At 41.8% G+C, this 14,497-nt stretch overlaps 1 protein-coding gene across 3 annotated transcripts in view; it reads left to right on the top strand.

Annotated features, from left to right (window-relative positions):
• The window catches only part of LOC111866074, a 28,276-nt gene that overhangs the window by 6,513 nt on the left and 7,266 nt on the right, over positions 1-14,497 (top strand). Inside the window, exons 10-20 of one of the 3 annotated variants that reach the window (XM_023854637.2) lie at positions 28-206; positions 2,193-2,410; positions 3,087-3,303; positions 5,686-5,902; positions 6,136-6,334; positions 7,331-7,497; positions 8,258-8,397; positions 9,438-9,692; positions 9,888-10,016; positions 10,114-10,470; positions 12,738-12,969. In XM_023854637.2, coding sequence (XP_023710405.1) covers positions 28-206; positions 2,193-2,410; positions 3,087-3,303; positions 5,686-5,902; positions 6,136-6,334; positions 7,331-7,497; positions 8,258-8,397; positions 9,438-9,692; positions 9,888-10,016; positions 10,114-10,470; positions 12,738-12,969 — 2,310 coding nt within the window. Of the gene's footprint in view, positions 1-27; positions 207-2,192; positions 2,411-3,086; positions 3,304-5,685; positions 5,903-6,135; positions 6,335-7,330; positions 7,498-8,257; positions 8,398-9,437; positions 9,693-9,803; positions 10,017-10,113; positions 10,471-12,737; positions 12,970-14,497 lie in introns of all 3 variants that reach the window. The other 2 variants (XM_023854636.2, XM_033752106.1) reach the window with 2 other exon arrangements.

Genomic DNA, 14,497 nt, shown 5'->3' with positions numbered 1-14,497 from the left:
TACCTGAACTGTGCTCTTGTATTGCAGGCAGCAGGGACCATGCACGCCAGATGCTGTACCTGGAGGCACTCAGCAACTTTGAGCTGCAGCGAGTGGCACAGTTTTTAGCACCCATCATAAGTGGTGACGACACAAAGTACTCGCGCCACATCCGCATCCTGGCCATGTGGACCAGTGTGGGCCATGCCACACTGCAGCCAGACCAGGTGTGCTATGGAGCATCACATGGATCTTGGTCTCTAATCTTGTACCAGTTGAAAGTCTTGATCTGCCACGTCAGTTATTTTGTGTTTAATGTGCAAACTCTCCAAGTTGCTGCTATGTATCATTGTATGCAAATCACTTGTCCTGTTATGTTTAACCTTTGAGAGCCGAAAGACACCGTATGGGGACCTTTAAAGTAAAGCTGAGTTGGCCGAAAGACACCGTATGGAGACTCACAGTCCACGCGTGTGCACAGTGTTTTAAAATCTAATTTTAAGATAGAAATTCTTGTTCTACTTACATTATTTTTGGACACCAGCTTTATAAGTAGACTCTCTTCCTTCCTGCATCATCTAACTGAATGTTGCATGTCACTGAATGCAGAGTCCGACGTCACAATTCATGCACTTTATCCGTAATTAACTCTGTTTTCCACGCGAAGCGCGCACACTCAATGTTAGTATCGTATTAGCAGGAAGTAAACCAGTGATGGCAAGTGGTGTCCTCTATTCATAACGCTTATGAAACATCGCAATTTCAACTATGCACCATGGCCCCTTTTCACATTGAAGAAGTCGAAATTAAGAGGCTGCTCGTAAATAACACCAGAATGCATTACAGTTTATTCTGAAGGGATGTGGAAGCAAGGGGAATGAGGGGATATTGACATACGTGAATAAACAAGTAGAGTTTCATGAGGTCCTGTAGGATAAGAACTCGCCCACACCCGGGTTTACAGGAAGCCAACGACGTGACTGGAGAATGTGCAGTAGTAAACATCCCCTGACATTGCCAGATAAAAGACAGTAAGCCATTGCTTCAGCACCATGCATTTATACTGCAGAAACGTTTTGTGCAGAAGCTTTATGCATTTTTGTGGACAGACGCTCAAAATTGGGGAAAAATTCTTTTGGAATCAATGTAACAATTTTTACAGATTCTAAAATCTGTAAATTACAGTATCTGATTCTATATTCTTTCTAGATAAAAGCAGCCTTTATTTCATTCGTTTATCACAAAAATTGTAGAAATCACAGCATTTTGAGTAACATGATTACAATTTTTATTACTCTACAATGGCGGGCATTTAAATTAACTCCGTTCCGCGGCCATTACCGGAATTTAAATACCCCATCCCTTAGAGGTTAATAAGGCACTGTATGTAAAAACCTACACAACTCTCTTCAATAACAGCGCCTTAATACTGGGTCACATCAGAAACCAGATACAATGTCACTTTGGTTCTGTTTGAATCTGTTCAGTGGAATCCATTTTGTCATAAAGTGTAATGTAAATTAAACCAATGTTGGTGTTATATCAATGTCATAAATCAGGGGTTAGCTAATTTGGCTACTTCTCTCACAGATGTGATGTTAAAGAAACAGTTCAAATTGATTACAGCGTTTGAATATTATTTCATGAAGTCACAAAATAGTAATGTGTGTATGTATGGGGGGTGGGGTTGTCTCCAGTCACCCTGAGCCCTCAGACCACTACTAGATCCATTGTATGCCCCATGTATTGCTCTAGCTCTTCAAGAGCCTTGGCCATAACTAGGGCCAGAACCCTCAATATTGAGGCCCACTTCATGAACATCAGCCCTACTCACACAGAGATAGAGGTCAGATTCATGTTCACCTGAACTGGGCACTGAAATATTGTCCTCTTCTCTTGGACTTCTGGCATTGCAGTATCCCAGATCTCATGTCACTCACCAACAGAGACAGCCGGACCTGTACTGTCTCTGAGAAGAGGCTTCCACTTCCTGATCAGCTTCTGCTGGTGAGACCATTTCTTCATTTTGATGGTGAGGCTACTGTGTTGCATCCAGAGACCTCTTCCAGTTTTTTCCTCATAGTTCCCTCACCAGAGGTCCTGATGGATGACAGCTGCTTCCTCCCAGCAGCTGGAAATCCAGTGACTGAGCCCTCTTCTTCTCTCAGATCAGTGATCCAACCGTTCAGTCTGAAGGGTTTGTTATGTTGCAGGCACATTATCTGTACTGGCCGCTGCTGACAAACTCTAGTGAGCACCTGGAAGTGCGAGTGGCTGCCCTCACTGTACTCATACTGTCAAAGCCGATCTCGACTCACCTCTACAACGTGATGCTGTTTATGATGCACGAACGGGATCCACATCTGAAACACTTCTGGTACACAACACTGCACTCTCTGGTGCACACCCGTCACCCCTGCTACAGACACTTGTAAGTGATGCTGAGTGTAACCTGATCACTTCATACAGTTTCATGAAGATACTGAGCGGAAACAAGGCCAACTTTAACCTGTATCGATAATTTGTTTAATACTGAGCAATCAAGAAATTCATGTGATATTTGTAAGATCATTTAAAAATCTCTGTCAGTTGATAATGATATACTTAAAGGATGGGATTTATTTCTCCCTGTGTTCTGCACACAGAATTGTTTTTAATGTGTGTTTGACTTGCAGCCAAACTCACCCTGTAGAATGATTACATAGGCTCACTGCATCCAGAAACAGAAGCTGCTGTTACCTCAGCTTTCCCTTCTGACTGTACTGGTGGATGTTCTCCTTTGCATCTCTCTTGAGCTGTTATGCTACCCCTTGGGCATGCTGCTCTGTATTCCCTTCCAGTTGTCTAGCCATTGTGTTCATGGTAGTTGTCATGGGTAGTGATAACATTCACTGTGGAAAGTTGCTTTGGGCTGGTTGATGTAGGCCAGAGGGGGCTTGGAGGGAAGGGAAGGAAACACTTGAGCCCTAGCATAGCACCAAAGTGTTTTCGCAAACAGTTGTCTTTGTAGATATGTGGGAAGTTCCTTTCTGTCCCATGGGGCAGGTGCCTCAAAAGTTTGCTGTGCATTAACTTGTGGTGTTGTGCTCACCATTCTTTATGTACAGGGGAGAGGAGGCCAAGAAGCTTGTACAGTTCATTCCAGAGCCAGAGGTACACCACTGGGCCACTGGAAACTACATGTTGGATTACACGGACCCAGATTATAGGTTTGGATTTCTGGCCCACCTCATCATGGTGGCCAACCCTAGAACAGGACTACCAAATGTATTCTACCAGGATGTTGGCAGTCACACCAAGGACTTCAGCTATAATCAATTTAGCGTGAGTGTCATAACTGTATTAAGTCAATGGAGAAACTATCTATCCTAACCAATAACACCATGGTGACCTCTGTGAGTATGATGTTCATACTGGGTTCCAGTTAGTTACTTGCTTTGGGGATGGACTGTACTGTAAGTTTCTATTGCTTATACTTCATTATTGTCTTTTCCATCTGAACACAACAACTGTTAAAATCTGATTCACATACCCTGTGTGCGCTGAGTTCATTGGTCCAAATGGTGTGACATTGTGCTACATGTTTCAGCTTCAGAAGCCATCCTCAGGCAGTATACATTAACAAATATTCTCAAACTGTTGAATTGCGTTTTGTATGAATTCATGTATTACAATATAATAACTATCACCAATGTATTTGACTTTCCACATAGTTAATACATTCAACATTTCGTCTGAATTAATACCATTCTTATAAATATATTAAAATTGGAACGAAAGTTAATTTGAATTAATTTTGAAAACATTATTGAATTGGAATTTATGTTGGAATAAATCTACTTTGTACATTAATATTGAAGCTTTACTATATGTACAGCACATTATTTATTTAAATTACCCAAAGCATTTAGTTTGTAGTTACATTGGTGAGTTGAGGAGTTTGCTGATTGGTTGAGCTTAAGATAGGTCTATGATAGCTAAAGTATGCCACATAGTTCATGCAGGATAAATTGTCCCCTAAACAGAGGAACTGAATTAGCCATATTTGTTACAAACAAATTGTCATAACCCCTAAACAGTAAGAGATGGACCAAAACAGATTGCATTTTTGAGAAACTCTCATGTATCAAAAATTTCATTCACAATATAGCCAATCCATCTCTTACGGTTTAGCTGTGACAGGCAGTTGAAAGTCTGTAAAATTAGGAAAGTTATTACATGTTTAAACAATGTACAATTTCATTTTTGGGAATAAAATAAACACCATTTTTGGATATATCAATCATTATTCTTTCATTTGCATTTAACTTTTAATATAAGATATGCCAAAAGTCTTCAATTATCAGTGGTTACATAACAGGCTGCACAACTCTTATGCTCAGTGTCATTTAGGGCTTCATCCATTTGCTCCCTAACATAATAATGTTTTCAATGTTAAAATTTGTTTAAGTTATAAAATATGCCCAGACAGATATTAAAATGTTGCTTTTTATGTTATACTTAAATATCTTATATATAAATAATATTCATGTTGGTGTCCATTATTGCAATTATAATGCTATAATATGAGTGTTAATTCTATATCTGCTCCCATTTAATTTCCTTATGGAACAGCCATACTGTTTGCAACTAGCTGTTGTGATGTTCTCTACTGTTTATTTCTGTGCTTCCCCAGTCTGGTTTCCTTTATTTTATGGGTTTATTCACCTTTTGCATTTCTGCACCTGTCTTCATTGTGTGTCAGATTGCAACTGTCAGGTTGCTTGTTTGATGATGCATCTCCAAGTACAGTGTTTCAATTTCTTGGTCTGTTAAATGTCATTTGGTCAACTGAGGAGGCTCTATGGTGTCAAATGGGAAATATGTTAACTGCAGGTGGTGAATTGGAAAGGAAGTGTTTGAGGATTATTCTAAGCCTCATACATCAACATTGCAACTATCTGCATTTCATGATTTATTCTGACTGTCTTACAGTGCATACATTTATTCACCTCACTCTTTTCTCTTGCACTACATGTTTCAGCACTAAAGTGCCATCTTCAGGTGCTTTTCTATGTACGTCGAACTACTTCATTGCATGCCCTGTTGTCTTTATACTAAAATGACTAAAATATATATTCTCCATATATAATGATAAATTTTAAATATTAAAACTGTTCAGGATTTGTCATTCTTATGTCGTATCTCAATATGCAAGTCACACCTATCTTCTTCCATCAGAGCATTCTTCCTACTTTCATGTGTGTATTGTGCTTTGTGTTGTGTCTTGCTCCTGTGACTGCATGTGTTATATATATTTTAGTCATTTTAGTATAAAGACAACAGGGCATGCAATGAAGTAGTTCGACGTACATAGAAAAGCACCTGAAGATGGCACTTTAGTGCTGAAACATGTAGTGCAAGAGAGAAGAGTGAGGTGAATAAATGTATGCACTGTAAGACGGTCAGAATAAATCATGGACATAAATCAGTGCAACAGGACACTAAAATATAACATTATCTGCATTTCAGCACAGGTTCAGGCAGCAAGGCTGTTAGTCACAATTGTGGTTCCTCATGCTTTCACTCTGCTGTGCAGTAAATTGGAAAGTACTGCAATCGTAGCGAGGCCATAGCACTGTCTGATGACAGTGACTTCCAAATGGTAGTCTGAAATATAAGTAGAAGATGTTACAATCTGCTGCCAGTTGTAGTCTTGCTTCTCAGATCTACATCAGGCTGGACGGAGTGGAGGATACCATAAAGCGACAGCTCCTGCAGGCCAGGTCATTCAACTTCACAGAGCTGGTAACCCTGCTGCACCAACTGGAGGTACCAATCAAGCCGTCAGAGCCGGTCCATGTGGAGCTGTTGGTCAGAGCCCAAAACAAAGCTGTAGTGGTTCACTATGCAAACCAGAGCACTCTGAACTCATTCTTCAAAGGTGAGGACAGCTAAATAAACCACACAGCAGGACAGATTGTGACCACTAAAGTTTTGTGGGATGTGGTATCACAGAATCTGATAGAAGTTTACAAGACTAGATGACATCACATCCCACAAGATTACATTCTACAAATAAATTGTTTTTACACACAAGTTCTTATCCAACAAAACCCTGAAGTGCACACCAATCACATGGATCACATGTTTGTTTTCCCATCTGTCATGTTCCAGTCCTGAGAAATGTGCAGCTGCTGGCAATTGGCGGCATTCACCTCAATGCACAGAATGTCATCATGCCGTTCCTGGTTGAAGAAATGCGAGTGACGGACCTTGGCACAAACGCATTCCTGCAGACATCGGCAGGAGGCCTGATGTCTGTTCGCGCCAACTTCACTGCCAGCCAGATGCTGTCAAGCGATCTAGAACTGCGGTGAGTCTGGAGGCAAGTGGCAGTTATATGTCAGTGTTGCTGAAAACAGCATCCACTGCTGTAAATTCCATTTCCTCCTCTGCCATGACATAATCTGAAACGGCTGTAATTTTACCATGTGAATGGTCTGGTGCAATTATGTCTGTTGCTGTATCAGTTTTAACATTTGTAGTTCATTAGTTATTTACCCACAGATTTGAAAAAGTATATATGGCCACCAAGTCAATATTGTTTACTGGACAAATCTGTATGTAGGAAGGAGAGTTCCTAACTGGCACAAAGATCATTCAGGATATGCAGGTAGAAACATACGTCACTTCAGAAGTCACCTTGATGCCGACAGTATCACGACACTAGTAGCAAATGTGAAATGGCCTTCAGGACAGGCGAGCCTTTGTGAGCAATGGCACTGCATGTCTGTCATGTGCAGGAACCCAATTGTGCAGCACTGAATGTCAGATCCACAGATTTTGTTGTTTTCCTCAGTCCAGTATAGGAAAGACTACCTGGATCATCTCCTTCCTGCCCCAGCATCCACACACGGCAAACGCATGTTGAGGAAGTACTGGTTTGAGTCTCAGTAGGTTGTCATTTCTGTTGGAGATAGTAATTCTCCTGTTTCCCTAAGTAAGTATACTTTAAGTATGCCACAACAGCCTAGGATCATGTTATTTATAACTTTAATAGTTGGAATAGAGTTTTATTTGACATACAGATCAAGACTACTGTCCTCTGGGACATGATGTCGTATGTCATGGCGGACAGGAGTGAGTGTTTCAGAGGGACCCACTGCCTCCATCTTCAGTGCAGAAGAGGCAGTGGGTTCCTCTGAAATGTACCTACCTGCCATGCGCCTTTCATCCCAGAACGTGGTAATCTTACAGTTCACTTTTATAAGAACTTTGGTTCTAACACAGAATCAAAGTCATGTTATTGCATTCCCCATTCTCCTGCACTTGATGCACTTTGATTGAACAATTGATAAACGTTTTACAGTTCAATGATCAACTCCCAGACATCATTTATACAATACAACCCAGTCCTGAACATGTGGCATGGTGTTCAGCGATCACTGAATATACAAATGAACGTCCCTTTCAGTCTGCGGGTGTCTTCCAACGCTACAGAGCAAAGCATCAAATTTTCCTTCCAGCAGACACCAGGTACGGCCCACTGTGCTCTGAGTTGTGAAACTATATTACAGACATGAGTTGCACTAGCTGTGTAATGGGGAGTCATATCTGTCTGCTGTAGCCCTAAAGCTACTGACAGTTGTTGATTGTATTTGATATTTTCTTGGGTCTAACAAAATGTGTAGAATAAGTTTCATTTTGAGATATTCCATTTTACCTAACTACAGCAATCACTTCCCAGAAGTCTGTACTCATGACTTTAATTTTTGTTTTTATCAGTCCAGTATAATCCCCATTTTTATATTGATCTCAAATCAAATTATATAATTTTTTTTTTATTTGTATGTACCTAGTATTAGACCATGTCCTATGTCAGGCAGATAGACACTAGCTTGTCACTGTAGAGGGTTTGGGTTCAATCCCAGGTGACTTCATATGAAATTGGTAGTGGACAAAGTGACATTGGAGCAGGTTTCTTTGGTGAGTCCCTGCTAATTGTCATTTCACCATTGCTCCATTTCCATCTGTCGCTGCCCCTTGAGATGCGTGATAGCCCTAACTAGGCAGCACATTATCATATCCTTGGCCTTTAAGCTGGGACTTCCTGTCTGATTCAGCACATGGCTGGTTGCAGTGTTCAGGGGGCTGCACAAAGAAGATTGGTCCCTGGCTTGAAACATGCATCTCATTAAGAACACTTTTCAGTGGTGAAAACTGAATGGAATGTGAGAGGAAATAGTTTTGTAGGGTGCAACATGTTCACAGTTTTCTGCTCTTGGTGCTTGTACAGGAGAGGAAGTTGGTCTAGTGACTCACATCCACACTGCCGTGTTTGTGAAAGGCGTTGCAGTAGCCACAAAGCTGAAGTCCCACTGTGCAACCTGTCCTGCGCACATGTCGGTCACAAGGAACACTCCGCATTCCCTGCTGGTGAGTGCATCACCATCACCTCCATGTCTAAGCACCATGTCTGCATGGGTGATTGGTGCCCTACCTCCATGTCCTCTTTTAACGCGCTGAAAATTTGTCATATGGAAGAGAATCATCCCATATATCTTCTCAAATTTCTCTTTCATTTTGTTTGATATTTTAAGTTGAACTTTTGAGCCCTTCCGCAGTTCAGTTTGTTGCTGTGTTATTTCCAGTTCCTTCCATATTGCTGTGTAAATTCTGTTATTTGTGGAGTTTACAATGCTGTCTTCATTTCTTTTATGGTCCAGAAGGTTGTATCCCACAGACCTCAGGAAACACACTTCTGATGATGCAGGTCTTTTCTTATTAAATTACAGAAAAATTAAATATAAGGTCTGACAATTAAATAACAACATGTTGATCCAGTTGACCGGTTCAATGCACAGAAAGTAATCAGTGTCAAAAACTGAACAAAGAACCATGACAGAGTTAGGGGAGGATATTAAATGGTAAAGAATAAATTCGTATATGCTTTACATGACTCCCAGGATAGTGCAGTCAGTATAGTGACTGGCTATAGGCTGGACAGCCATGGAGTTGGTGTTCAAGTCCAAGCACAGGCAAGAGTTTTCTCCTCTCCACTTCATCTGGACCGGCTCTGAAACCCACCCAGCCTCCTATCCAATGGGTACTGGAGGCTCTTACCCCAGGGATTAAGCAGCCAGGGCATGAAGCTGACCACTCACCTCCAACAAGTGCCAAGGTCAAGAGTACATGGTTCTATACATCCACTCCCCCATACCTCTTCATGGCATAATGCTTAATTAGTTAGGTTCAGGGACAATTTTGTCTTCTTTTTATGCATTACATGAGTAAATATCTTACCAGTGACTTCTGTAAATTTGTCATGTTCCTGAATTGGAAACATTTAGAGAAATGTAACAGTGGGAGTAAAAGGAGTTTTCTGCCAGCCATTGCAGAGACATTGAAATGTGTAACATCGAACAATGTGGTTAGGCAGACAGAGCTGGAACATAACAGTGTGCTTATGAATTCAGCAAAACCTGCTTCAGTTGGAGATGTCTGGCTTGAAGTTTGAGCTGTCACTCCTGGACTGTGAGCACTCATCCACTGAGGATGAGTTTACAGCGCTGATACATCACGTGACAGAACACCATAACTACCATGTGTTCCCTGCCAGCAGTCCCCTGCTCAAGCTACTGCACCTCTTGGACTACTTGCTATTGCTGCCCCATACTAGCAACTGTGGGCTGTTGGCAAGAGTATCACCCATCAGGACACAGCCCACTGAGGTGTGATTCATTACACTCTTTCCATATTTCTAATAAAAAGCATTTAAATCGGTTTTATTAATGACAGTTTCAAAATTAAGAATTGTTTGGATTCGTCTGTCATTCTTCAAGGTGGAGGTTAGCATTCAAGGCCAGACAGTGGAACATCTGGACATACCATTTGAGCCACTGCCTGCTGGAGAATATAGATTACAGATTGGTGTGATTCGAGCTCCAGTGAGTAGCACCTTGCCTGACTGGGACCTGGGCATCCTGTATGAGCATTCTCCTGCCTTCAGAAAACATAGACTCACTGCAGAGCTCACCATCCAGGGCAGAGACAAGGCAAGAACTGTTGTGCAATATGATGAACACAGTCACCATTTTAATATTATCTTCTTGCCTACTTTCTGATCAAACGTCTCATTTCTGTGCCCCACAGGTGTGTGTTAACCTGACAGTCAACTTCACAGAGCCCCCAGACACTGTGATCTCTCTGACTCACCCAAGACTTCAGTCTGCTTCTGCGATGCTGACTGCTGTCTGGGGTCTCCCCATTGATGGGGGACAGTGCCCCTGTTCTTCAAGTTTACAAGTTCTGCTAGATGGGCAGGTGACCACAGAACAGTTGAACCTGACCTCCAAAGCCACTGTATGGCCATACAACATGTGCCAGCAGGACATGCAGGATGTGCACCAGTGGGGCAGCCATTATATGCCCCTGACACGAGCGTGCTATGAAGTGGCATATGAGTTGGCAACCCTGCGGTATTACAACATATCCATCAGTTCCAGGAATGTGAGTACAGTTATCACACAGCAAAATTACATTAAAGTTACATATTTAAGAGGAACCACATGCACTTAATTTGTGCTGGAGTCACCTCAGAAGTCCCTTACCTCTTTAACCCTTTAAACCATAATGGTAACAATGTTAACACCAGCTTTACCATTAAGAAACCATGTATTTTGCCTTCACTGTGAATTTATGTGCCTCATATAATTCTCACAGTAAACAACGACTATTTCCATAAACAGCATTAAATGAAGACACATTTTTTTTTCTGTCAGATTGGAACTGCATTTCTAAATATTACTTAGATGAGCACCACCCCAGGCACCAACAACACATTAGCACAGCACACCGTGCACTGAAATGTGGGCTGGACCGGCACTGAAGCAGTAATATAATATATGTAGCATGTTCTACATGAAATCTACATACAAAAAGTAACATCAATAGATGTCAGAATATCTACAAATTATGCAGTCCATCGGCAATTTATACATAATCAGAGAACTGTCTACACTTTCAATTATAAAGGGATTTCAATGTAGATGTTACTTCTAGAAATTAATGTGCACTAAGAAATCTCCTCTTTAACATGACGTCTCTGATGATGGCCCCATAGTGCTGAAATATGTAAGGCATATTCTGTACAATAAGTAAATTTCTTGACTACCAAGTGTTATACTTGATGTTTTTCTTACTTCTTTATCATTATAGAAGCATAACAGTTGAAACGTCCCATGTAAAATTATTTACATGAACTTCTGGCTGCAAAAGGTAGACTTCTGTGTATGAACCACAGTGGCCCTTACATTAAGCGCATACTTCAAATGATGATTTTCTAGAGATCTCTCTTCAGGGATATAATGGCATATAGTCTGTTGAAAGTCAGTCAACATTCTGGAGGAACATATTGCTTCCATGTTCAATGTTGAAAAATAATAAACACAACAATAATAGGAACATTGAGGATGGCTTCTGCCTCACTAAATCATGAAAACCCCTTATCTCCCCTGTATGCTGAAAGATCGCTGGCAGCCTCCCTCTCAGAATTCTGTAGGGTTCTCCACACAGCCATGCAGGTCCAGGCACACTGCCTTTCAAGGGCACACATCAGCCCTAAGCCTTACCTTCCTTCACAGACCTTCATCAACTACCTCTGCTCACACACAGCCTCTGTCCTCCATGACCCCAATTTGTACCAGCCCTTGTAAAGTTCAAACCCAGTCACTTTTCTCCCATCTCCTATTTGATCACCTTGTTTCTCTGATACAGCCAATGGGAGCTGATGGATTGGCTTCCAAGGTCTATATAATCCCACGTTTTTGCAAGCCACGTGCTTTGCATGTTGTCTGTTACTGGTTTCTTGCTTGGCTCACTCTTCAGCCCTGGTGATGGAGGTGACATGATCCTCTAAAAGATGGGTTGGCTTTTGAAGAATGGTGTGGCATTACATACCAGAAGATATAACTCTTCATAACCATTGATGTGAGAATGTCAAATTATATGCAGTGATCTTCTCCTTCATAAATCCCAGACAAAGGAGCTGGGATAGCGTAGTCAGTATAGCGACTGGCTATGGGCTGGACTACCCAGGGGTTGGAGTTTGAGTTCCAGTGAGGTCAAGAATATTCTCTTCTCCACGTTGTCCAGACCAGCTCTGGGCTCCACCCAGCTTCCTATCCAATGGGTAGAGGAACTCTTTTCCCCAGGAGTAAAGCAGCTGGGGCGTGAAGCTCACCACTCAACTCCAACTAGTGCCGAGGTCAAGAAAATGTGGATCTGTACATCCACTCCCCCATATGTCTTCATGGCCTGGTGCTTAATTAGTTAAGCACAGAGACAACTTTACCTTTACTTTTACACCCGACAAAGGACAATACATAAATCTTGTCCATAAGTTTTGCAGCCTGCTTCTAATGTGTATCTTTTGGCTATAGGGCTTTCAGCTATGTCATGTGTTGGAGATGACCCAGTGTTTTGGCTTATGTTATAGTTGTCATTTTCAGGTTGATTGAGGAGGATGGAGGCAGTAGCTCATTATATAGGTCTTTCAGTGGAAGTACATTCCAACACTTCCTACCAGCGCAAGATTTGTGTACCAGGCACTATCCTCCATCTACATCATTCACACTGAAAATTACAACTGCAATATATGTCAAAACACTGGAACAGCTTCAACATATAGATACAACTAAACCTGATACAAATTGCTTCTGGGTCAACACACAGAACTGCAGTAAGGTTGGACTGTAATTGCAATGTTCTTTCTGCAGCATCCTGCATGGATGGATGCTGTAAGGGACTTCCTGCCCTCCAAGATGGCATCTGTGCTTTCCAGCAATATCAGTATTCACCTGAGGGTACCCCCAGAAGTCAGGCCTGTGCTTACAGTGAATGGCTACAAGATGTTGCTTGGATCAGCTGTTGGCACTAAACTACAATCTTGGCTAATTAACACACAATTCCCATCCCTGCTGCAACTAGTCACCAACACTGGAATTGTGGGTGAGTGCATATGATTTTCCTCAGTACCTTCCAGTGTACAACCATCGTTGCATCTCATTCACCTCTACAATTGACAGAGCATCAAGTGACCTATAGTGTGAAATTTCCAATTTTCTTGGAATGTGATAGATATTTACCAGTTTCAAGGAAACCTGCTGCCTTCACCAGCATGGGAGAAGAATCCACCCTGAAGACTGAGGCAGAGAGTACCAGACTTCAAGGTGTCACAATCCTAAAGACAATAATCTTCGTAATCTTCACTGTGACAGCCTCATGTTTAATCTGTAGCGAATGTGCTCTACAGTTACCATGTTATGTTTATATGAAATCGCCTTACTGAAGTTACAGCAGTCAATCACCATGAAGCTAGTGTGTTTCCCACCTCACAGACCCACACGACCATCATATGTTTCATTGTTGACTGTGAATTTAAATGCATTAAAATTGGGAAGGTTTCCATGACTGACGTTCATTGTGAGGTTCACAAAAATCAGAAAATTATTCTGTCTAAAATATCTTTGAGGTGTCTTTTATCATCAGTTAGTGATGTAGAGCCTAGATAATATTTACAGCATACAGTAGGAACAAAAATCACCATACCAGGAGATGCTTGGTTTGAATCTCAGAGAGAACACTGGCTATCCTGTCTGAGGGTCTTCATAGTTTCCTTCAGTCCTTTTAATCAAATTCCAGGATACTGCCTTGATCAGACAACAACTGCTTCCTTCAAAATCCTATCCAATTCATTATTCACCATTCAATCCACCATTTGATGGAAAACACAGTAACCTCACTAATCCAGATTAATTTGGGGAGGTCATCCAGATTAAGCAATACTCTGGATTAGTGAAGCAAAAGATAGCCCTGCCAGATAAAAAAACTTAGAAAACAAATTAAGAATGTAAGATTTGAGGCTTTCACGGCGGTGACTATGAAGAAAGCAGTCTTCTGGGATTTGGCACCGTGTATATGTGGTGTTAACCGACGTTTCGGAGGAACGTATCGCCCCCATCTTCAGGGTTGAAGAAAAAGTATAAGTAAATCTGCAAGCGACAACACCGTGAGACACGGTAAAGCAGACTAAAGAATATACCGTTAGAGCAGAGAGGGAAGGGGATGAACTGCAAGTAAACAAGTGAAAGCAGTGGTGTGGGAGGGGTGGGGGAAAGGGAGCTGGGACAAGCGTGATTTTGTGTAGGGGAGAGTGTAGCAAGGTTAAAGGGCTGGTCTTTAACTGTAAGCTGAGGGGGGGGGGGTTGTTATGTTGGTTGGTCATGGCCTTGTGGCTTTCCGGATCTGGCGTCATATCCCGGTGGGGGGTTTTTTAAGAGAACAGATAAGAGGTTTCCAAGACTTGCTGAGACGAAACCCATCCTCTCTGTTCATATTCCCTGGATGCAGTTCGATCTCAATGGCTTCCCTAATGATGCGATCCATATAGCGCGTCTTGGTGGCGAGGATGGAGGTATTCTGAAGCTGAATGCGGTGTCCCAGTTCGATGCTGTGTTCAGCTACGGCCGACTTGTCC

This window comes from Cryptotermes secundus, unplaced genomic scaffold (genome assembly GCF_002891405.2).
Source record: "Cryptotermes secundus unplaced genomic scaffold, Csec_1.0 scaffold318, whole genome shotgun sequence".
Lineage (NCBI taxonomy): Eukaryota > Metazoa > Arthropoda > Insecta > Blattodea > Kalotermitidae > Cryptotermes > Cryptotermes secundus.
Note: the sequence above shows the minus strand (reverse complement) of the source record. Positions and strands in the feature narration are given on the sequence as shown.